General features: G+C 42.8%; 1 protein-coding gene across 4 annotated transcripts in view; it reads left to right on the top strand.

Moving 5' to 3' along the window:
* The window catches only part of NEURL1 (neuralized E3 ubiquitin protein ligase 1), a 253,387-nt gene that overhangs the window by 154,348 nt on the left and 76,266 nt on the right, over window positions 1-22,773 (top strand). For 3 of the 4 annotated variants that reach the window (XM_038408134.2, XM_043519872.1, XM_038408135.2), the window contains exons 2-3: window positions 8,812-9,053; window positions 12,929-13,250. In XM_038408134.2, coding sequence (XP_038264062.1) covers window positions 8,812-9,053; window positions 12,929-13,250 — 564 coding nt within the window. The remainder of the gene's footprint in view (window positions 1-8,811; window positions 9,054-12,928; window positions 13,251-22,773) is intronic. The other variant, XM_043519873.1, reaches the window with a different exon arrangement.

Genomic DNA, 22,773 nt, shown 5'->3' with positions numbered 1-22,773 from the left:
TAGATCTCTGTCATATCCCCCCTTAGTTCCAGTCATATTAATCTCTCTCATATGGCAGTCTTTTCATACCCCTAATCATTTTGGTTCCTTTTTTCTAAACATTTTCCAATTCCAGTATATCTTTTTTGAGATGGGTGACAACATCTGCACACAGTATTCAAGATGTGGGTGTACCATGGATTTATATAGAGGCAATATGATATTTTCTGTCTTATTATCTATTCCGTTCTTAATGATTCTCAATATTCTGTTTGCTTTTTTGACTGCCACTGCACATTTATTGGATGTTTTCAGAAAACTATCCACAATGACTCCAAGATCTTTCTTGAGTGGTAACAGCTAATTTAGATCCCAACACCTCATTTAGACCCCATCTGACACATACCAAACTATGTTCTTTTCCTTCTGGAAATGTGTAGTTTTTGTCTTGGTAATTATATGGTCAGTAGTAACTCCTGGTGACAATCACCTGGCAGTGTCAAAAGAGTAGTAAACCTTTAAGAGGGGTGGAGTTGTTCTTAAATACTTTACTTGGTGTACTAGGCACAGGGAGACTTAGACTCACATTGGAGACATGCAGTTTCTTGCTCCATCAAGAACAAAAAACATGTTTGCTGTGGCAAAGTAGGAAAACCTAGTAGTCCTTTATAGTATTTTTACAAAAAGAAAAGGAGTACTTGTGGCACCTTAGAGACTAACAAATTTATTAGTTATTTGTTAGTCTCTAAGGTGCCACAAGTACTCCTTTTCTTTTTGCGAATACAGACTAACACGGCTGCTACTCTGAAACCAGTATTTTTACAGTTCCCCCACATCCCTTACACTCTTTCCTGAGACAGTTTACATGTGGAAAAATTGGTTTTGAGACCCATTTTGAGTTTCCCTTGCACGTGAGCTCCTGTTCATGTTCAGTAATGTGTCTATCTTGTAGTTTGCCATGAATTCTTGAAGGCAAAATCTGAAGCTCTAGAACAAGAAATGATCATAGTTTCTTACCAGGCTTTTACTAACAATCATGTTGATCCTTTCGGTATCTTGGTGTACATACATGGGTAACGTATCAAGGAGCAGAAATGCAATTCATTGATCCCTTTGAGGCTTCATCTCACTAATCTTAATTCTCCACAGTGGAAATAGTCTCCCTATTCTCCAACCCATTGGCGACTTCTTTCTGATTGCAGCACACTTGCTCTTCCAGGGCAGGGATCTCTTGTTTCTGCAGCATAAACTCACTCCCAGAGCAAGACATTCTCTCACGCAACCCTATTTCTCGTGGTTTTTTTTACATGTGTTCTCTTTCTTCCCTTCTTGTCTTTGTGGTCATGTCATGGTGCAGCCTGATAGATTACAAATCACACTTTAACCTTCTTCAGATGAGAAGATAACACTCATAACTCTCCCTTTCTGCCTGGGTCTATTCCTTCTCACTGTAACTAGTCTGCAAGGAAAATTACCTTCACCTGATGCCCAAATAAATCTGTTAGTCTCTAAGGTGCCACCGGACTCCTCGTTGTTTTTGTGGATACAGGCTAACACGGCTGCCCCTCTGACACTTGGTACCTTCATCTCTGTTATTGGTACTCCTCAGCTCTTTTCTCTTCCTCTGCAGCTGGACACGGAATTGTTTTCTCCAGTTCCCGCTTGCATGGCAGTCGCTGTGACATGTTTGCAATCACTTCTCTTCAGGTTTTACACCCAAGACCATTATCTCTAAGTGTCTCTTGATTCTAACTCTCTGCAACACTCTTCTTGAATGCCTTTTAGGTGGGATACTATCTGAAATGAACTTTTTTTTTGTTCTCCACACAGTATCACACAAACAATGTCAGTTGAAACAATTTCAATAGGAAAAATGTTCTTAAAAAAAACCAAACCAACCCTTAAGCAAACTTTTTGATAAACAATCCCTTTTTTTCGTAGCCAAATTTTCACAGAGCACGGGTGCTGCTGGGGAAGAATGCTAACAGGCTTCGTGAGTGCATTTTATTAAGCTGAGAACATCAAGAGCTCAGATGTATCTGAATTATAAATCATGGTAAGCCTGATTGTGCCCCTGAAGTCCATGATTGGAGGGTCATCTGTCACAAGTAGAGGGGGAAGTCAGCCACTTCTGCGGCAGTGTCCCCCTCTGCCAGTTCATCAGGAGTCCATGAAGGCCCCTCCGCAGATCTGGGAATTCATGGGTTTGGGGGGGATCGGCTCACTGTCCCCCTACTGGTGTTGCAGAGATCAAGGCAGAAATGTGGTACAGCTCTACAATGTTTTCACTGTGGGAGAGCTGCTGGCTCCAATGGAGACATGTTGCCAAAAGAGTGGGCAGGAGGAAGGGCACACAGAGGTTCTGGGCCTACAAATGGACCAAGCCTCCTTGTCTTCACCTGGAATTAGTGCAGGTTCCATGGAATCTGTGGGTTTGTGGCCTGTGACTCCATCCCCAACACACGAGTGTGGAGAAATGTGCAAAAGGTCCACCTCCCAAAGGTTTCCTCCCTCTTCATCTCCTCCCTTGGATGTTCCTACAAAATCGAGCAATCGGTTTCTGTGTTAACTTCTGAAATGACTCTGTGTAGCTTGAAAGCTTGTCTCTCTCACAAGTTGGTCCAATAAAAGATATTACCTCACCCAAAATGTCTCTCTAATATCCTGGGACCGACATGGTTATAATAACACTGCATTCAGCAGCCTCTGTCAGGTGTGATGTGAAAATTTTGGTCTGTCCTGATTTTTATTCATCACAGTGGGGCAGATGCTGTTCTCAACAATGCTTTTGTAAACCTGGAGGAAACCTGCTTAAGTCGATGGCGTTTCTCTGTATTTGTAGCAATTTGGCAGATACAAATACCTGGGGTGGTGTCTTAGTACAGTTGTGATTTTGTTCTTGTGATCTGTTGTCTTGTGGGGGGCATTTGTGGAGGCCCTGGGGGATACAATTTGTTTTTATAATTATAACGTGCCATCATAACACCATCTTGTCACTTGGGAGTGTTACTCCCTTGCTGATTTACAAGTCGCACTGTGTAGTAAGAATCTTGCATTGTCCTTGAGCAATCTCTCAAATTTCCACCTTCTCTCAAATCTACCTTTCTTGCAAAGTTTGTTTCTGAGCAACTGTTCCCATCTTCCTTAGCCCTGGTCTACGCTGGGGGCGGGGGGAGGGGATCAATTTAAGTTATGCAACTTCAGCTATGTGAATAATGTAGCTGAAGTCAACATACTTAGACCTACTCACCACGGTGTCTTCACTATGGTGAGTCGACTGCTGCCACTCCCCCATTGACTCCGCCTGCACCTCTTGCGGCAGTGGAGTACAGGAGTCGATGGGAGAGCACTCAGGGGGGTCGATTTATCGCATCTAGTCTAGACACGATAAATCGATCCCCGCTGGATCGATCGCTGCCCACCAATACAGCGGGTAGTGTAGGCGTACTCTAAGATAACCTATCACTTGTTGGAGCAGAGCTTGATGAGCCAGATTCTCAGCTGCTGTGACTCCACTGATGTCAACAGAGCTATGCCTGTTTGTATCAGCTGAGAATCTGGGTTTACAAATTTAACTTAATTCCATATCACACAGTTGAACCATGCAGGAGGCGGGATCTAAAATTACTGTATTCTACATCACATGAGCAGTCGTGTTTGCAATCAGCATGCAGAATATCATAGTGATTTTTAATCTGGGAATATGGAGAAGTTCAGACTGTGGATCAGGCCTCAGTGCTTTTAAGAAAGAGTTTCTGTTAGGTGTACTCGGTCAAACCCTGACATGCTCATATAGCCCCCTTGATGGTGTTCGCTACACGTGCTCCTCTGTGCCCAATCCATAGAGGGATGTGTCTGCTGCAGCCTCCAACTACAGAGGCCACCTCTGTTAGGTCAAGCTGTAGATACTCATGGTTTTAGCTCTGAAGATCTGTGGTCTTGGCCAAAACGGTGGCCATCACACTAACTCACTTTTGGAATGGAGGTTTTGCCCCAGAAAAAAGGAGTAAGGACCTTAGTATCTGGCCCATCACTACCATTATTACTACAAGGCACCAACCGTATTAGTATCTGGGCATGCTTTTTTATTAAGTACCATTTCCTGAGGTCCTTACTCAGGCAAACTTCCATTGAATTGGAGTCTTCCCTGAGTAAGGACCCAAAGATTTTGTCCTTAAATAAGGTATGGGAGAAGTGAATCACCTTCTCTATTTGTATTGATAACCTGTTGCATGTGGATTCTAGTACTAAGTCAACTTTCCCTATTCCTGAGGGTTGTGATCTTGTGGGTTGCACTGAGTGTCTGTTTGAAATGCAAAGGTCACATTATGAGCCTTTCAGGCATTGTTCTAAGATGGCTTCATTCCTGTTTGCTCTCTGCAGTGCCAAATTGTCACTGTAAATAAGTGTTCTACTAATATTGTTTCTGTAGAATCGCACAGCTCCCTAGGGCTGCGTAATGCTCCTACAGCAGATGCATTGGACATATGCAGCATTGTTATTGGAGCCCGTTTAGAAAATTGTGAGCAGTTTTGGTCATTCCATTTCCATGTTTTAAAAGGGCATGATGTCCCGCAGAGAGCTACAGCCGTTCTTATAATCATGGCAATAAGATTAAAGCTTTTGGCTTCTCAATGCAAGTCTAGTAAAATGTTTCCAAATCCTTTTTATGTCCTTGAGTTTTCCTGTTAAACTTGTTGGCAGTTATGGCTGGATCATAACGAATCATGCTGGGCTGTAGTGCCAGAAAAGAATACTTGGTTCACCTAACCTGACCCCGTTTCATTTATCAGGATTACACACTGCCTCATTCTCACTATCTTATTCTCTCTTCTGTTTGAATCACCACAGTGAAAATGACTTCACTCTTGGAAATCTGTTCCTCCGCTAAATTCCTCTCACTGTCTAGAATTATTTCTTAACAGCTAACCTAAACACTTCCTTCCCTAGCTTTCTGCCATTGCTCCTTTCCTGCCATCTTCCAAGGTGGTGAATAATTCCCTTTCATTGTAATATATTACTCTTGAAGGTATTTATAGTCTGTGATCATATCAGCCCTCACTTTTTTCTACTGTAGACACAGCTCTCCCTATCACTCCCCCTTTGTCTTGTCCTTGACTTTTCCGAGACAGATCCTGATGTTCTATTTAGGTTCTTTTACTCTGCTTTTAACCATGGTGTCTGAAGCCAATGAAACCTTTAAGTGTGATCAACTACTAATGACTTACTTCGGGGTCACACAGTAAAGTTAGGTGGGATCACTTCAGCCAGCCAGAAAAGGCAGCTTGAAATGATGACCTTATTTCCTGTTACTTTCTTCTCTTTCACACATGTATCTTTTGGAATCCAACACACAGAGGTGTGTGAAAATTTCAGACAAAACTAGAAATGGTCAAAACCAGAATTGTTCATATCTCGCTGTAATTTTTCAAAAATGATCCATTTTTGTGGAAAAAGCAATTGAAATTTTGTAGGGTTTTCCACCAACACCAGGAACTTTGTGTAAAAATGGGGAAATTCTCACTCCTGAGCAAAAAAACCACAATTCAGTATTTCTTTAAGGTAAACATCAGTTCACCTGGTAAACATCTGATATTTACCATTTTTAATTTGCAAATTTTACAGCAAATGAAACAGAAAATTTGATATGCCTCAAAATGGAATAGCAAAAATGTTCATGTGAACTTCTGTGGGGAAAATTTCACTTTGATGCAGCTTTGTCAATGCAGCTTTCCACAAGGTGGATCTAGCTTTTAGGAATCTGTCATTTTACCAATAAAGTTAACTTAATTGACTTTAAATTAGCTAGAAACCAAATAATTTACTATATTCTCTCAAAAGAACTGGGAGCACATGGCTCATTGCACAAATGGCAAAAAGACTATGCATATTTTAGAGGAGTCATAGAAGTTAGAGATGGAGTTCCTCACCTGGAATACTGTGTTCAGTTCTAGTTACCCTGGCCCAGATCCTCAAAAATATCTAGGCGCCTAGCTCCCATCCATGGGATCTGGGCCTTTGAGAATCGGGGCCTCTATTGTTAAGGAGGATATAGCAGAAATAGAAAGGCAACTAAGGGATGAGCAATGAGAAAAATTAGAGGCCTCTATTCCATCTGAAGAGAGATTGAAATGACTGGGGTTGTTTACTTTAGAAAGGAGACCAATGAGCAGACACAATAAAGGTATATAAAATATTGAATAGTATAGATAACGTAGATCGGGTACTATCTCATAATACAAGAACAAGGGGGTGTTCAATGAGATTGAAAGGAAGCAGATTTAAAACTGATACAAGAAAATATTTTTTTCACAGAATACACATTTAGCCTTAGGAACTCATTGCCACAAGATATCACTGAGGCCAAGAATGTAGTAGAATTCAAAAAAGGATTGGACATTTATATGGATAAACATAACCAGAGTTATGATTTTTTTTTAAATCTAAGAGTTTTAGAAAGGGTGTAAATCCTCATGCTTCAGGGCTTTTAACTACATATGGGTTTAGGAAGAAACCTCCACAGCTTATTCCATATCTGCCTACTTCAGGGTTTTCTGCACCTTCCTCTGAAACACCTGGCACTGTCAGAGCAAGATACTGGACTACATGCACCCCATCAGTCATATTACATCTGACCAACATTCCTGTAGAAAATACTAATCTCTATCTCTCTCTCTCTTGTTGGCTGCTCCACCTGTGCTTTCCCCATACTTTTCCAGCTGCCCCACGCACACTCCACACGCAAGCTGTTGCTTCTGCAAGCCACCTGCTCCCAATCCATTGGGTCAAATCATCAAGTATTTTCTATTGGTATTCTTTATCTGATTTCTATGAACATTCTTGCCGTGCCCCCATGCCCACACACCAGGCTATATATGAGAAAAAGAGACAGATAACTTACTCTCAATATAATGAGTGTTTTGTGTTGAAAGTGCTGTGTGTTTTGTATGTCCCCCAGTCCCTCTCCCTGCTAAAGCAGGATTATTACCTACAGCCATTTTCTTCTCCTGTATATGCCTGGTCTAGTTTTACAAGTCCTAGATTTTGGCATTTCTGCCACATCTATAGGTAGTAGTGAGAAAATGATGAAAGGGTGAATTAAGAGAAATTTGGGTCTGCATCTAGAATAGCAAAGGGGCTGAGTTACAGTTCTGATTAGAATCAAAACTTTTCCAAAGTTTGGGGATTTGGTTCAGACCCAGTACAATAACAGACTTAAGAAACCAAGTCTGGATACAGATTTGAACTACCACAATGTCTGGAAAGAGTGGGATCCAGTTCTGATGATCTGTTACTGTCTAGATTAGAGATAATGCAGAATTATAGTTTTGCCCAAGTATTTTTTATTACTCTGCGGTACTCATACAAAAACACCATTGTGGCCAACTAAACTACACAAGGAGTTTTCATTTGATACTTACTTCCATGTAGCCCATGCAGTCTGAAGGCTACAGAATTTATTATTGATATTTAGTTGTGTGTAATTTATGAAATAAACTGACACAGCGGGATGTCATTGTTAACACATGAGTTAACATTGCTTTGGTTGTGTTTCTCATGTACCATCAAATCAATTTATTTCTGTTGACATTCTGTATCTTATTTCTATGGACCCTTTCACCAGTGTACATATACACAGTATTGTGCATGTTGAGAAGCAAGCAGATGACTTATTCTTGACATAATGATTGTTTTGTGTTCAAACTGCTGCATGCTTTGTATATTATGAAGAAATGAAGATGAATCAATTCATTCATGAACCAATAAAGCTACTGCAGTGACCAGGTCAATCAATTGATAAACTGTCTCTTTGGATCCCTGGCTAGACATGCGCATAATCCCTGCCCCCCCTGCTTCATGCACCTCTTAGCTCTCCTTCTCCACCATAACCATTAGGTCCTCATTCCTGAATGATGGTGTAAAAATGGTAGGTTTCAAAGTAGCAGCCGTGTTAGTCTGTATTCGCAAAAAGAAAAGGAGTACTTGTGGCACCTTAGAGATTAACAAATTTATTTTAGCATAAGCTTCATGCATCCGATGAAGTGAGCTGTAGCTCACGAAAGCTTATGCTCAGATAAATTTGTTAGTCTCTAAGGTGCCACGAGTACTCCTTTTCTTTTTGGTGTAAAAATGGTATCTCACCTAAGGTTGCAGCTGGTGAAACATGGGGGGAGGGGGAGGGAGAAAGCAGGGAGGAAGGATGTTGGTTGGTGCAGGAGACCAGCTGGGATGGCAGTAGGAGGTTACTGGAATATGGCATTACAGAGTGTGAGTGGAGAGAGAGACAGCGGGCAAGGTACAGGAGGATGCTGGATACAGCAGCATCTTGGGAGCAAACCGAGGGGAGGGACTGGTGGGGCTGCAGTTGGAAGGTAGGGGTGGCGGGACAGGTCAGGTGTAGGTGCATCTTGGTGGTGGATGGGCAGGGAAGCAATCTGGAAGTGGGGACTACCAGCCATCTGTGCATGCATTCACCTGAATGGTATGCAGTTGCACGTGCACATTTGCAGGTAAATTTTCAGAACTGAGTTTTGACCTCTGTTTCTGTAAACGTGTCCCTGAAACTTTCCATACACTCCAATGCTGAGCTGCTTTCCCTGTGTCATGCTCTGCATCATCAGACTGTCTAGAGTGCAGCCATCTATATGGTTATAGATATTTATTATGTTCAAGATACTGTAGAAAGACTTTTTAGTGATTTACAGTGTAGGCATTGAAACTAGCTCTTATCTCACACTGCAGTTCCCTGTAACGTAGTCTTGTGATTTGGCACTGAGAGATTCCCATTATTACTCAGATTTAAAGTGTCACTTTTTTTAAACGCTGTCTCAGACTCTATAGGTGGACCCTTCCCGGCTTCCTCTCATCGATGCCACCACAAGCAGAAGCATTGTCTTCCCATCACGCAGTGCGGAGCTTTGTCGATCAGCCCACTGCTTTTCCATCCCCATGCCAAGGGGTCCCAGATCATCATGGACACGGCACAGAAGGCAGTGAAGCGGCAAGCCAGCTTCTGCAACGCCATTACCTTCAGCAACAGGCCTATCGTGATCTACGAGCAGGTCAGGTTAAAGGTGAGTAAATGACTCCTCCCTCGTTGCTGTTGTAACAGCCTCCAGTGCTGGCAGGAAAGACTAGGTGTAAAATATGAGTGTTATAGCAAAACCTGTATATAACATAGTTCTCAGAAAAGCATAGATGGGAGTCTGGGGGAAGGGAAGTATGGCTCATGGTAGTGGGTGTATATCAATACTGAGATAGGTTGCCCACTGGGGAGTCTTAGGTCTAGTACCAGACCACTTCACACAATGCACAGTCAACCTGTGGAACTCTTTGCCACAGCATGTTGTGAAGACTATAACAGGGTTCAAAAAAGAACTAGATAAGTTCATGGAGGATAGGTCCATCAATGGCTATGGATGGATGGGCAGGGATGGTGACCCTAGCCTCTGTTTGCCAGAAGCTGGGAATGGACAACAGAGGATGGATCACTCAATGATTCCCTATTCTGTTCATTCCTTCTGGGGCATCTGGCATTGGCCCCTGTCGGAAGACAGGATACTTGGCTAGATGGATCTTTGGTCTGACCCAATATGACCATTCTTATGTTCCTATGTTTTCCATCCCATTCCTGGAATGCAGAATCCTAAGCTCTTGGTCTCACAGACCTCGTGCCTGTGCCATCCTTGTGCTTTATTAGTATTCTTATTAATTATTTCATTTATCATTGTGTCTAGGGACCCTAGTCATAGACCTGGACCCAACTTTGCTAGGTGCTGTACAGATGCAGAACAAAAAGACAGTCCCTGCCCCAAAGAACTTACAATATGACCAGAGAAAGGTATAGATAGGTGGGGCAATACAAGGAAATAATGAGACAATGCCGGTCAGGATGACAGGCAGTGCTGTCAGCGCACCAGCAGCCTAACCCTAGTTTAGCTTTATTTTTTTGTAGGCATCGCAGCAAAGGAGAATTTTAAGGAGGGATGTGACAGAGGGTAATATGGTCGCTTTGCTGATGTTTTCAGGGAGCTCCTCCCAAGCGTGAGGGGCAGCACATGAGAAAGCACAAATATGTTTGCTGAAAATGTAACTAGTGGGTGATGGAGACTGGCATCATGGGCCGGTCGGAGGCGGGAATGGACATCTAGATGGCGCATGAGAGATAAGTAGGATGGGTATAGGTCATGAAGGGCATGGAAAGACAAGCAGCTTGTGTTGTGATACAGAAAGGGGAACCAGGAGAGGGATGCAGAGAGAAGAGTCACATGGCCAGAGTGATGGGCCAGGAGAATGATCTTTGCAGCAATGGGGATATGAGCAGGCCAAAATTGCATCTGTCAAGGTCAGAGAAGACAAGGTTGCAGAAATCCTACTTCCTCACTGGGACCAGACTGATTCGCCTCCTTTGTGGCATGTGCACTGAAGGGCGACACAGATTGCTCCTTAGGGTTTCTCCTGGAGGACACCACTTCTCCTGGCCAGATATCCCTTTGCACCAAAGCCTTCACTCAAACCACATGCAGCCTGACTTGTATATCATGTGCTCTTCCTTGTATTGAGAGCCGAACGGGTTTAGCTTCAGCTCTTTAGGGGCTGAACCACCTTTAGGGCACATCAAAAGGCCCGGAGGTTCTTCCTTTCAATTCAGATAAGACCTTAAAAGTCTGAGTGTGTCTCTGAAATATCCAAAGCTCTTGCGTCTGCAAATGTGGAACCTGAACTTGGAGCTGAGTGCTTCCTGAGAGGTGCCAAGCTTCCTCATTCATTCCCATTGAATTTAGTAGGAAATGAGAGCACTCAACACCTCATTGGCTCTGGCCCTTGGGTGGAAAAATCCCTCACACAGGTTTCTATTCATTTTCTGTTTGGTTCTTCCTGCTTCCATGCAGGCTGGAAATACAGCAGGACTGATCTAGTTGCATGGCATTTTTGGTTGGAAGCTGGAAAATGCAGAGACAAATAACCCTGACAAATGATGAGATGGTTGGGATGGGAGATGAGAGTTAACTAATTATTTTGTTCTTGAAAAACTTCACCAAAGGTTTGCATTTTAGGCAAAGATTATGGGTCATTTCTATGTTCTGAATCAGTTCTCCTGTCCCTACCCAGGAAGCTCGATGTTTGTATTTGACCGTGTATATTAGGATTTTATCTTCCATAAAATGCACATGAAGGATTAGCGGGCAGGACTTTCATCTGTGCACAAGGGATTTATGAGCAGAGCTCCCACTGAAACTAATGGGAATTTTGCACATGAATAATCAACAAGCATAAGCAGAAAAAGTGCCTTGGGGATTGACATAAATGTGAAGAATGCCTTTGCCTTTCTGTGTCTGTTTTCTGCTAAGTCCATTTCCAGCAGTCTTTCTTTCCTTTCTTTCCCCAAACTGCCACCTCTAAGCTTTTATGTTTTCTATGTCAGATTCTCACCAACTTCTTTTCTATGCATCAAATCCTGCAGCTCCTCCTGTTCAGGCAAAACTCTTACTACAGGACTGAGAGAGGGGCTGTGGAATTTGATCCTGTTTGCCAGATGTCATTTCAGAATTAGTCCTACACCCTTCTCTGCTGCTCTAAGTCTTCTAAGAAGCCCAGTGGGCAATGAATCCAGAGTTGTTCAGCAGGCCAGAGTGCCGGCAAGTGGAGATGTCCGGTGTGATGTGGATCTGTGTTCTGATGGAGCTTCTCGGAGGTGGAATTCCAGGCAGTGGGTGTGGCTGGGGCTAGAGTTAGTGGATCTGTGGAGGTGGGATGTAGGAAGCAGCAGCCCCAGACTGCGGTAGCTGTCATGGAACACCTTAGCTACTGCTTGACAGTCTAGGCATAGCAGAGGCCTTTTCCCTCCCCATCCCATGCCCTGTAGACCTCCCAAGCCTGTCAAATAGGGGTGTTTGCTGAGTAGAGGATTTGGCCCATCATTAATCATTGCCTTTTTTTTTTAAAGCAAAAATTAGTGTGTTTGGGTGTCCAGCTATGCAAATGCTTGGTAGGGTTTACACTAGATTTTAACTGTGATACTACCTATAGTTTACCTATAGTCAGCCTGTGTTGGCAAATGTTTATTTGTAGGGCTGATGAATACAATGGGACATACTCCCTATATCGCCATATGAATATTTACTTGTGTAGCATGTGATTAGTGTAAAATATTGGCAAGAGATTGTAGAGCAAGTTGTACAATGAGGCCACAATTATCTAGGTTCCAGGAGGATTTAGGATTTGCAGTGAAATTGCTGCAATAAATAATCCCAGTTTTTCAGCGACAAGTGGACTTCTGTTATTTTCATTTTATATATTTAATGTAATTAAATATGCTTGATTGCATTTTGCTGCATCCAAATCAGCTACTGTAGGGTTGTGATGTCATCCCATCTGACAAGCTAAGCAGGCGCCAGATCGTTTTTTACGTAGCTGGGAGACCTCTTAGGAAAGCCTTTAGGTGCTATAGGAAGCAGAAATGGTTTTCAGTAGGCACCCTGAATCAAGAAAGAACCAATGCCCTAGCACAGTGCTATGGGCTGCTGGAGGTGCCATCTTTCATATGAGATGTAAAATCCTCTGACCAGAAAAGGTTTTTTGGCGCTTCTGCCAAGAGTAGGTTTGCTAGGCAGAGTGTAATTATCCCAGAAATGGAATTTAGTTTGTGCGCCAGGGCTAATTATATTCCCCCTGTAGTTTTAACTTGATACAGTCTCTTTTACGTTATGTCTTAACCTTTTCTGCAGTGTTGCTGTGTGCTGTTATGCAGATGCCATGCCCTACCCCAGAAGTGGCAAACATTTTTAGTGTTGGATTAAATTATTCTAGAACATACAGGACCCAATCCAGTGGGAGCTGAGAGTGCTCAGAACCATGCAGGAGGCCTTCAGGATGGCACGGCATGGAGCTCATAGCATGTAAAGTGCTATTGGAATGCAAGATGTTCTTATTGCTGTTATCTTTGCAGATAACAAAGAAGCAGTGTTGCTGGAGTGGGGCTCTCCGACTCGGATTTACTTCCAAGGATCCCTCCCGGATTAATCCTGACACATTGCCAAAGTATGCTTGCCCGGACTTGGTTTCCCAGAGTGGATTCTGGGCCAAGGCCCTTCCAGAAGAGTTTGCAAATGAAGGAAACATCATAGCATTCTGGGTGGACAAAAAGGGCCGGGTGTTTTATCGGGTCAATGACTCTGCTGCGATGTTGTTCTTCAGTGGGGTGAGGATCACGGAACCCCTGTGGGCTTTGATTGACGTGTACGGACTCACCCGTGGGGTGCAGCTATTAGGTAGGTGCCTTTCTGAAAGTGCTATTTCTTGACTTGAGTGCTTAGAGTCTATGTACCTGTGTTCTACAGCTAAGAAATGAAGCTGGACAAATCCCAATGGTAAATTAGCCAGGTACTGTCTGTCCAGTAGATTTTAAAAAAATCCCACTCACTGTACCAAGTCTGCTGTTGAGAAAGGAAAAGGTTGTTAAATTCCATCAGGGTAAATCTTACAATCTGAACCCATAATCGTGTGTTTAAAGCTAAGCAAATATTTATTATAGGAGTGGGAGGGTGGGAAACAATAAATCACTAGCAACTATCAGTAAATAAAGGAATTTCTGCCAAGAGAACTTGCACCAATGAAACTACATTGGTGCACGTGCTGCAGTGTGGAATGTACCTTATAAAACATCCTCTATCTTATTTGCTTTCCCAGTTATGTGGTGGGGAAATGCATTTTATTGCTTATGTGTAATTCCTTCTCTGATGGCAATACCATGATTCTCTGGGTGGGTAAGTGGGAGATTTATAGCTCATGCCATCCACATATTCTGGGATAAGCAGTTGTTATGTAGTGGAAAACATTGTTTTCAAAATATTAGCTCAAAGGAACTGGATCCATTCTCTGGACTCAAAAGATTAGAAACATGGTTGGGGGTGTGGTATGAGAGGTGCCGAGCAACCTCATCTCTGAATGAATCCAGTGGGGATTGTGGAAGTTTGGCCCCCTCACAGGAGGTGATCAGGCTCCAAGTTTGGAGACCCAAGAGCTCTGGACATCCCAGTTTCAAGGGTCTTTTCTGAACAGAATGGAAGTACCTCCAAGGGTCCTGTTTCAAGAAGGAGCAAGATTAGTGAGGAATCAAAGACTCAGCAATGAAAGCCGAAGGGCATAGCCGGGAAACAGACACTAGCGCCTCAGCATATAATACTAGCCGCTTGGGCTTTGTTTTCATTAGCAAAGCGTTGTGTTCTTTATCTGTGCTAACTAACCTGTGGTAACTAGCATGAGATAAAATCCGATAGAAGACAGAGAGTTTGTAGTTTTAACACAAGTTAGCAGGTTGAGGTAAAGCTTATGGAGAAGCCTAGGGTTTGCCCTATTAACTTGTGGAAAACTACAAACTGCCTCCAGTTGGATTTTACCTTGTGTTAGTTATCTTGTGTTAGCAAATATGTGGTAAGAACATGCCTTTGCTGCTAGTGAAGACACACCCTCAATGTTCAGTCAACCCTGTTTCTGACAGCTCTGTCTGCTTCCTGCATCACTTGTTGCTACTAAATCAGGGTGGCAATAGTGGCTGTAGTGATGTACCACAGCATGGAAGCTAACACTGAATTCATGAGGCAAAGGGCTTGTCTACACAGTGGGATAATGTGCTTTAAGGGGATTTCTAAAGTGCACTAATGAGTTACACACTGATTGGTCTGTGTAGACCCTGTTGGTGTGTACTAAAAGGTCCCTAGTGCACTTAATGTAGTACTGTTTCAAACAGCACCAACAGTGTCTACACCCACATTATCCCACCGTGTAGACAAACCTAAAGAAACTCATAGCTCTAGGATCAAACTATGCACACCATTTCCTTAAAAATAAAAAACTCCAAACCCTCAGGCCCTTGGCCCGCACTGCTTCCTGTAGCCCCCATTGACCTGGAGCAGCAAACCGAGGCCAGTGGGAGCTGCGATTGGCTGAACCTGCAGGTGCGACAGGTAAACAAACTGGCCTGGCCCACCAGGGGCTTTCCCTGAACAAGCAGCGGACTGGCTTTGAGAACCACTGCATTAAGGCATCTCTACGCAGCACTTCGGTTTGCCTCAAGAGTAGAAGGATTTATGGTTTGTTGTGAATCTGCTTGCGCACCCATGTCATATTAACTGAAGTTGGGCCAAAAAGGTGGTGATTTTATGTGGAGCTAGAGTTGAAAGCTTTAGTCTTGGGGCTGAGGGTTCAGATACGAGGTAGTTTAGAAGTGGCACCCAAATCTTACAAGCTGTTCACTTGAGATTTTGCCTCCCAAGATGCCATCCCAGAGTGGATGCTTGCTAAGATCAGCCACATCCCTCACTCCAAGCTAGACATTTGTTTTCAAAATACCTAAAGTGATGATCTCACATTTTGTGTTTCCCCTGTATTCTGCCTTACCCTTTCCACTGTCTCTTTTTGCCTTTGAATGCCCTCAGTACTGAGAGCTAAGCGGGAGCAACATTCAACTGAAGACGGGCCTTGCCCTTGCCAATCAGTGATCCATCCCTGGTGGGGCCAGCTCTGCTGTACATGTGCCTCCAAGACTCTAATTCAGGCTCTTGCTGACACAAACCCTTTGAATGAAACAGGCTGCTTCCGAGTTTATGCAGTTGGCTCAGTGCTCAAATATATATTTATAGCACATTGCTGCAGACTTCAGTGGGCTTTAATCCCAACAACTGTGCTGAAGCGTCTGAGTCTTGATTCCTCACTGTGCAGCACTGAAATGCATGCAGCACCTAAAGTCTTATAACCTACCATCTCTGTATACCCACTGCAAATCTTAAATGCTTATTTTAATACAGGCATCTAAACACATAGCACAGGCCAAACTTCTCCAAATTTCAAGGGATCTGAGATATGGAGTTTTTGATTTGGAGACTCAGTTCTATCTTTAATATGACCTAGCCACAAATAGAAGGGCAAATCCTGCCCCCAGTGGCTCACAGAGCCAGGTGTGTACATTGAAGGGAAGAAATTGGCCTGTAAGATACTCAAAGACTTTAAGGTCAGAAGGGACCATCATGATTATCTAGTCTGACCTCCTGTAGGCAACAGAGTCTCACCCACCCACTCCTGTAGTAGACCCCTAACCTCTGGCTGAATTACTGAAGTCCTCAAACCATGGTTTAAAGACTTCAAGGTACAGAGAGTTCACCATTTACACTAGTTTAAACCTGCAAGTGACCCATGCCTCATGCTGCAGAGGAAGGTGAAAACCCCCCAGGGTATCTGCCTGTCTGATCTGGGGGGGGAGAGGGGGAGGGGGGAAAATTCCTTCCTGATCCCAAATCAATTACTTTTTTCCAGAAGGAATATTTGCTGTAGAATGCCTTTGTCAGTGTGCCTCAGGGCAGGTAGAAGAGCTACCCCATTATTTGTTATGTTGGAATTTATATTGCCAGTTAAGATCAATATGGCTCTGCAACGTTTTTGTCCCAGATGCTTTTTTCTATGACCTCTCAAAAAACAGAATATTTGTTAGGCACTGACAATGTGTCTGTGAGCTGAGCAGTTGCCCTATTTGCATGACCAGCCAGTACTATAAGGAGAAGCAAGTGGTGCGGTGGTTATATATGATTAATAGTTTATATTCTTTTTAATCTTTCTTTATATGTATTTCAACATTTTATAATTTTGGATTTCGTTTTCTGTTTTATTGTAATACATTCTATTTTTGCACATGGGCATAAAGCTAAGTCGCTACTAAATAACTTGACAGAGCTGACCGTTCTAGAACTGCAGTAGAATTACAGATGATGCGGGTAAACACCAGAAGCATAGTCCTGGGAGTGCAAAAACAGATGTTCTGTGGCTATGTGGACTGGGGAAGAGGATTCCATCCCACCCCAAGTACGGTAGAATTCCTGGTACTGGGGAGAGTATTTGGCCAACAGTGTTTCCAGCCCAGCCAAACCAAGATGTATCTGAAGTCTCATGAGAGCACCTTTTCCAGGGATAATCTAACTTTGCCAAGACTAGCTTTTAACACCTGAGCGGCACTGCTCTGTTTTCATACCGTGCCACCAACACAGTATCTGAGTGACTGTTTTTCGTTTTCAGTCAGTTGCCTTCTTATTTATCATCAGTTAGCCGGAGAAATGTTGTTTTCTCCCCCAGGATGGGATTTAACCTGCAAAATTGCACTTGCCCAAGACTCAGGATAGGAACAAATCAGCCCTGCATCAATGCGAGGTCCCAGCTTTCCAGTGGAACACACAACATTTGCTTCCACCCTCAGAGAGTTACAATATATCAGAGTTTGAAATTGTAATGTTGTTGTTGTTTGTTTATATTACAGTAGTGGCCCAACCAAAATTGGGTCCCCAGCGTGTTAGGCACTGTACACACATGCAGTGAGACAACCCCTGCTCGAAAGAGACACACACAGACAAGGCAGCCGAGAGATGGCAGGGGGACAGAAGCACAGAGAGGTGAAATGACTTGCTGAGCTCACACAACAGGTTTGTAGAGCAGGCATTACAACTGACTCTGTCCCTCTAGGACTGCCAGCCTTCCATCACTCCCTCTAGCAGAATGTCCTCTCCAAGCACATCACACCATGACAAACATCCACAACTAACCCTGCTAGGAGATGGTAGTTTGGTAAAGGTGTGTGGTACAGAGAGTATATACGGCAAGTCTGCAGTATATGGTAGTTACGGTAATGGTAAGGCGTGTGTCTGTGGATGAAAGAGAAGAGGGTATGTTAGGTCACTTAACTTTTCATTTCCTTGCTCTTGTACGTTTCAGTCAGGTATGTTATGTCTGTAGCAACCCTAACTGCTTTAAACCCATTTTCTTTATATTACTGTATTTAGATACGTGTACTGGTATATGCACGTACATAAAAGTGTGATTGTATATGTATTCTTCTAGCATTATAGAGAGCTAGAAGCAAGTTCTATGTGTCACATTATTTGGGAATCACAGCACTGGAAAGGAGAAAAGATCCTTGTAACAAGGTTCTGTTAGCAGCTATAAACACAGTCCCTTTCGGGCGTTAGCACCCTGGTCACTTCAATGACACAGGGCACTAGTTAGAGTAGGCAGCAGCGAGGCGGTCTGATTGGATTTGAAGGGTTAGTGGGGATCAGCTGCACCTGTAGGGAATTTGATGCGTTAATGAGGTAATTAGCTCACCAGCTGGATAGCGAGGAGAAGAATGCAAGTAGTATAAAAGGCTGAGCCAGGAAGCAGGAAGAAGGCCCTGTCTATCTGCTGCCACGTGGTGTGAGTGGAGGCAAGAAATAATAATAATTAATGAAGATGCTTAGTGAAGGTAGCTGGTAGTGCATGTGTGTTGTTTAATTACCAGGAGGGCTTACCAGCCAAGATGCCCAGGGCTGGAGGAGGAACTTGCTTACAATCCTACTTTGAGCTTTCTACCTATGTATGTTCACAAGGTATCAAACCTTAAAATTTGAACTGTCTGTGATGGAAAGTTACCCATTGTGGTCCTCAGGCCAGTGTAGAAGGTGGGGGGGGGGGGGGAATTAATCATTTGTAAGAAAGGAAGGAAACTTTTTTTTTTTTTTTTGAATCACAGGCTGACTTTTAAATAAATTAATTTCAGTTATAGCAAATTGCTCCAGGATTTGGGATGTCAGAGTAAGTCCTGAGTGAGATGGATTAATGGGTGGAATGCAGGTGACCTGGTTAAAGTTGCATGAAAATGTAATTTATTACATGGGTCTGCAATTTTATCACACGGGTATTACTAACATATATAGGCAGTGTATATATGGATGAGTGTATGTAAAACACATTTTCTTTCTTCAGCACCCTCAGGAATCCATTTTTGTTAATATCCTAATATAGACAAATCATTGCTCTTCCTATGTTGATTCACAATAAACAAGGTATTTGGCAAATCAAACATAAATGCAGTATGTTTTTATAGTGTATTATGTGAAAAAGGAGCCATGAATAATTTAACTTCCCTGTAGACGATTGTGGCAATCTGATATAAAAGAATAGTATGTGTTTAACCAGAGTCCTAGCTAATGAAAGGAAAATATACGCCACCTGCAAACAGTCAATTGTCAGTATTATTCTGCATCTGCTAAGGAGATAGAGAATTTAAATTGCTCATAAAGTTTTATTGTCTGTATGCTGTTGTCTCTATGGCAGCTACAGGAAGTTCTCTAACATGGTTTAAAATGTGACCCTAGTTTAATAAGTAACTCATCTGTTCCTGTTGTAATCAAAAGCACTTTGCATGAAGGCTTCTGGAGGTTCATTCATTTGTCTGTGGTGGGTGTCCAGAGTTTCACCTGAGGGCCAGAGCCTTCAGTATTCTAAAACTTATCTTCCCTCCATCTTTCTCTGTCTGCGTATGAGAGAGACCCCTGGAGGCTGTTGCTTTGAACAGGCCAGAGGTCAGTTGTGCTGCTGCTCTTTACTGGCTCTGTGAATGCCTTGGGTTTCAGTTTCCATTAGTTTTGAATGCAACCAGCACTTTTATAGAGGACCACCTTTGTGGCTATGTGACAGAGTGCTGGGCGTCAGCCACTGTACCAACACTTTGATCACATGATCACCCATTAAATCAACCAGGAGTAAACCTGAGGAGCAAAGCTCTGCCAAATTGGTAGATTGGGGGTGGGTGGGAGAGAGCTACAAGGCTAATTAATCCATTAGCCCGGAAAGTTGGAAAGGCTCAAGAAGGAAGTGCTTAATGGGGAAGAAACAGGCTGATAGGCTTTTGAGAGCTGGAGCCAGGAGAGATCTTTGTCTCCCCCTTCCTTGGCTGAGTAAGATGAGCTAAAGAGTGTATGCTAGTGGAAATACAGAGCTGCACAAGTTTGTAAGGGTGTAAAGAACACTGTAAATACATTGCACCAAGTGTTTGACCAGAAGATTCTCTCTGAGTGGTGTATAGCTAGAAAAGAGATGGGAGCAGGACGATGGCCTATCAGCCTAGCACTATGAAATACTTAGAGAAAGATAAGCCTGGTCTCTACTCCAATGAGTTTACAATCTAAGTGCCTGATCCTGCATGTCTTCTGTGTGTACTGCTCGCATTGGCTTCAGTGGGAGTTCTGCTATTGAGAGGTTCCAAGGTTTGCCAATAAATTGCAAAGGTTAGAACATTTCAGATGCAGAATACAACTGAGGTCACCAATGAAACAACACTATTGACTTTAATGGCAATAGGGTAAGGCGCTGACTAAGTGGTGTAGAGATCACAGGGATTGTCTTTATTTAGGGCCATATTCTGCCCTGTTTTACTTTGCAAATATTCCCATTGCTTTCAATGGAACTACTCCTGGGATAAGGTAAGGTGTCGTTAAATGTGAGAAAGTGTGACAGGATCTGGCACATAATGAATTGTAGACAATTTTAGTAAATGAGCATTCCTCTGTAATGTATTCAACACAAATATTGTGCGGTGGAGGTGGTGTATAGGAACCTGGAAGTGACGCTGACTGTGGATAAAAGTGAAACTGACTAGTCTGTTTTAGGTGTCTAAACTGAGAGAAATGCAGAAGTTAACCAAGCAGCATAACTGGTGGAAAAATAAATTCAGTGTTTTAAAACTCTCTCAGCTCAGAAAATCTGAGGTGTTGTGTCTTACATGAGAAATAATTTTTTTTTTAAATAAGATTTTTAACTTTGTCTCAAAGTACAAGGAAATATTATAACTGTTTGTGTGTGCGTGTTTAGTAGTTCAGAGATTCTGATGCTACGTTCATGGATACCAGGATAAGAACCGAGATAGGTAATACAGAATCATAGAATATCAGGGTTGGAAGGGACCTCAGGAGGTCATCTAGTCCATCCCCCTGCTCAAATCAGGACCAATCCCCAACTAAATCATCCCAGCCAGGGCTTTGTCAAGCCTGACCTTAAAAACCTCTAAGGAAGGAAATTCTACCACCTCCCTAGGTAACCCATTCCAGTGCTTCACCACCCTCTTAGTGAAAAAGTGTTTCCTAATATCCAACCTAAACCTCCCCCACTGCAACTTGAGACCATTAAGTCTGGAAACCCCAACTTGAAGCCTGGTTCCGAGGCCTGGTTCTGCTTTCAAATATACTGATGTAAATTCAGGGTGACTGTCTGACTTCAGTGGAATCACTCTGGATTTACAGTGGTACAAATGAGAGCAGAATCTGACCCTGAGTTTGTATCCAGTCAAAGCTGCTGTTTGGCCCAATTCTGAGCACCTGCAGCTCCCACTGACTTCCTCTTGGCCTAGCCTAGCCTAGCCTAGCCTAGCCAAACATGCCAAGACAGTTGTGATTCAAAGAACCAGCAAGGCGGGTTGTCCTCCCGTGTATCAATGGTGTGTTAACCTTGTGAGTGAGAAAAGAAGCCACTTCCCAGGAGTGTGCAAGGCCACAACTGATCACAAGGGAGTGAAAGTGCAGCTTGCACTGCTCTCTATCAGCTGTAGACCAAAAACATTTAATTAAGGACCTGCACATACTAATGTCCATGGCAAGACTCCCATTGACTTCAGTGGAAACTGGATTGAGTCAAAACCAAACACTGTCCGTTTCTATAAAGTGAGAGGAGCGTGGTGGCATCCTGCCTGGGTCCTGCACACAGTACGTTGTGTTGCTTTCTGAGATACTGAAGTCCCATCCAGCTAAGTTGAGACCATGCTAACAATACAGTAGTTGCCAGGTTATGGCACATTTTTCAGAAGAGAAAAATTCTTGTCCACATCACTCAGGAAAAATTGTACTTGAACCCTACCACATTTAAACAGCATTGTAATCAGGATTGCAAACCTAATATTTCAAACTGTGCTGTGACAAGGCCTTAAACCAAAGCATAGGCTAGAATTACTTTTTTCTTTGCTTACTCTAAATGAATGAATCAGTTTGGATTTTACGACCCAAAATATTCACTCTGTCCCTCAGTCATAAGTGGCTCTTTTGTGATGTGTGAGAAGTACAGCTCATTATATTCTGGGTTTCTATATAAATAATATTGTGAGACTTGTCTAGATAGAAATTGCCTGGACTTGACTAAAGTTAGTTTAAAAACTGAACAGTTGCAGCCTGGTGTGTAGATCAGGCCTTAATTTGATGTCTCTTGTCTTTGGACCTAATTGTGCCCCCATTGAAGTCAATAGGAATTTTGCCATTGCCTTTGAAAGGAAGACCTAGACGTTATGGACATAAAATCTTAAGTCCTGCCTCCAGGTATATTAGAAGCTTTCAGATGGCATCATAAAGATTTTCTTTTCTCCCCATTGATCTCAGATTCACTGTTTACTTTTAGTCATGATCTTCTGCCAGTTTTCGATATTTCCCCATTGTATTTTTGTTACCCCATCTCAAAAAAGATATTAGAATTGGAAAAGGTACAGAGAAGAGCAACAAAAGTTATTAGGGGTATGGAACAGCTACCATAGGAGGAAAGATTTAAAAAGATGGAGTGTGAAGCTTAGAAAAGAGATGACTGTGGTGGGGGGAGGGGTGGATATGATAGAGATCTATAAAATTATGAATGGTGGGGAGAAAGTGAATAAGGAAGAGTCGTTTACTCCTTCACATAACACAAGAATTAGGGGTCACCCGATGAAATTAATAGGCAGCAGATTTACAACAAACATAAGGAAGTCTTTCTTCACACAATGCAGTCAACCTATGGAACTTATTGCCAGGGGATGTTGTGAAGGCCAGAGGTATAAATGAGTTCAAGAAAGAATTAAATGAATTCATTTAATTCTAAGTCCAGCAACGGCTATTAGCCAAGATAATCTGGGATGCAATTCCATGCTCTGGGTATCTCTAAAACTCTGTCTGCCAGAAACTGGGACTGGATGATGGGGGA

The sequence above is a fragment of the Dermochelys coriacea genome, chromosome 7 (assembly GCF_009764565.3).
Source record: "Dermochelys coriacea isolate rDerCor1 chromosome 7, rDerCor1.pri.v4, whole genome shotgun sequence".
NCBI classification, from domain to species: domain Eukaryota; kingdom Metazoa; phylum Chordata; order Testudines; family Dermochelyidae; genus Dermochelys; species Dermochelys coriacea.
The sequence above is the reverse complement of the archived record's forward strand: the minus strand, read 5'-3'. Positions and strand labels throughout refer to the sequence as shown.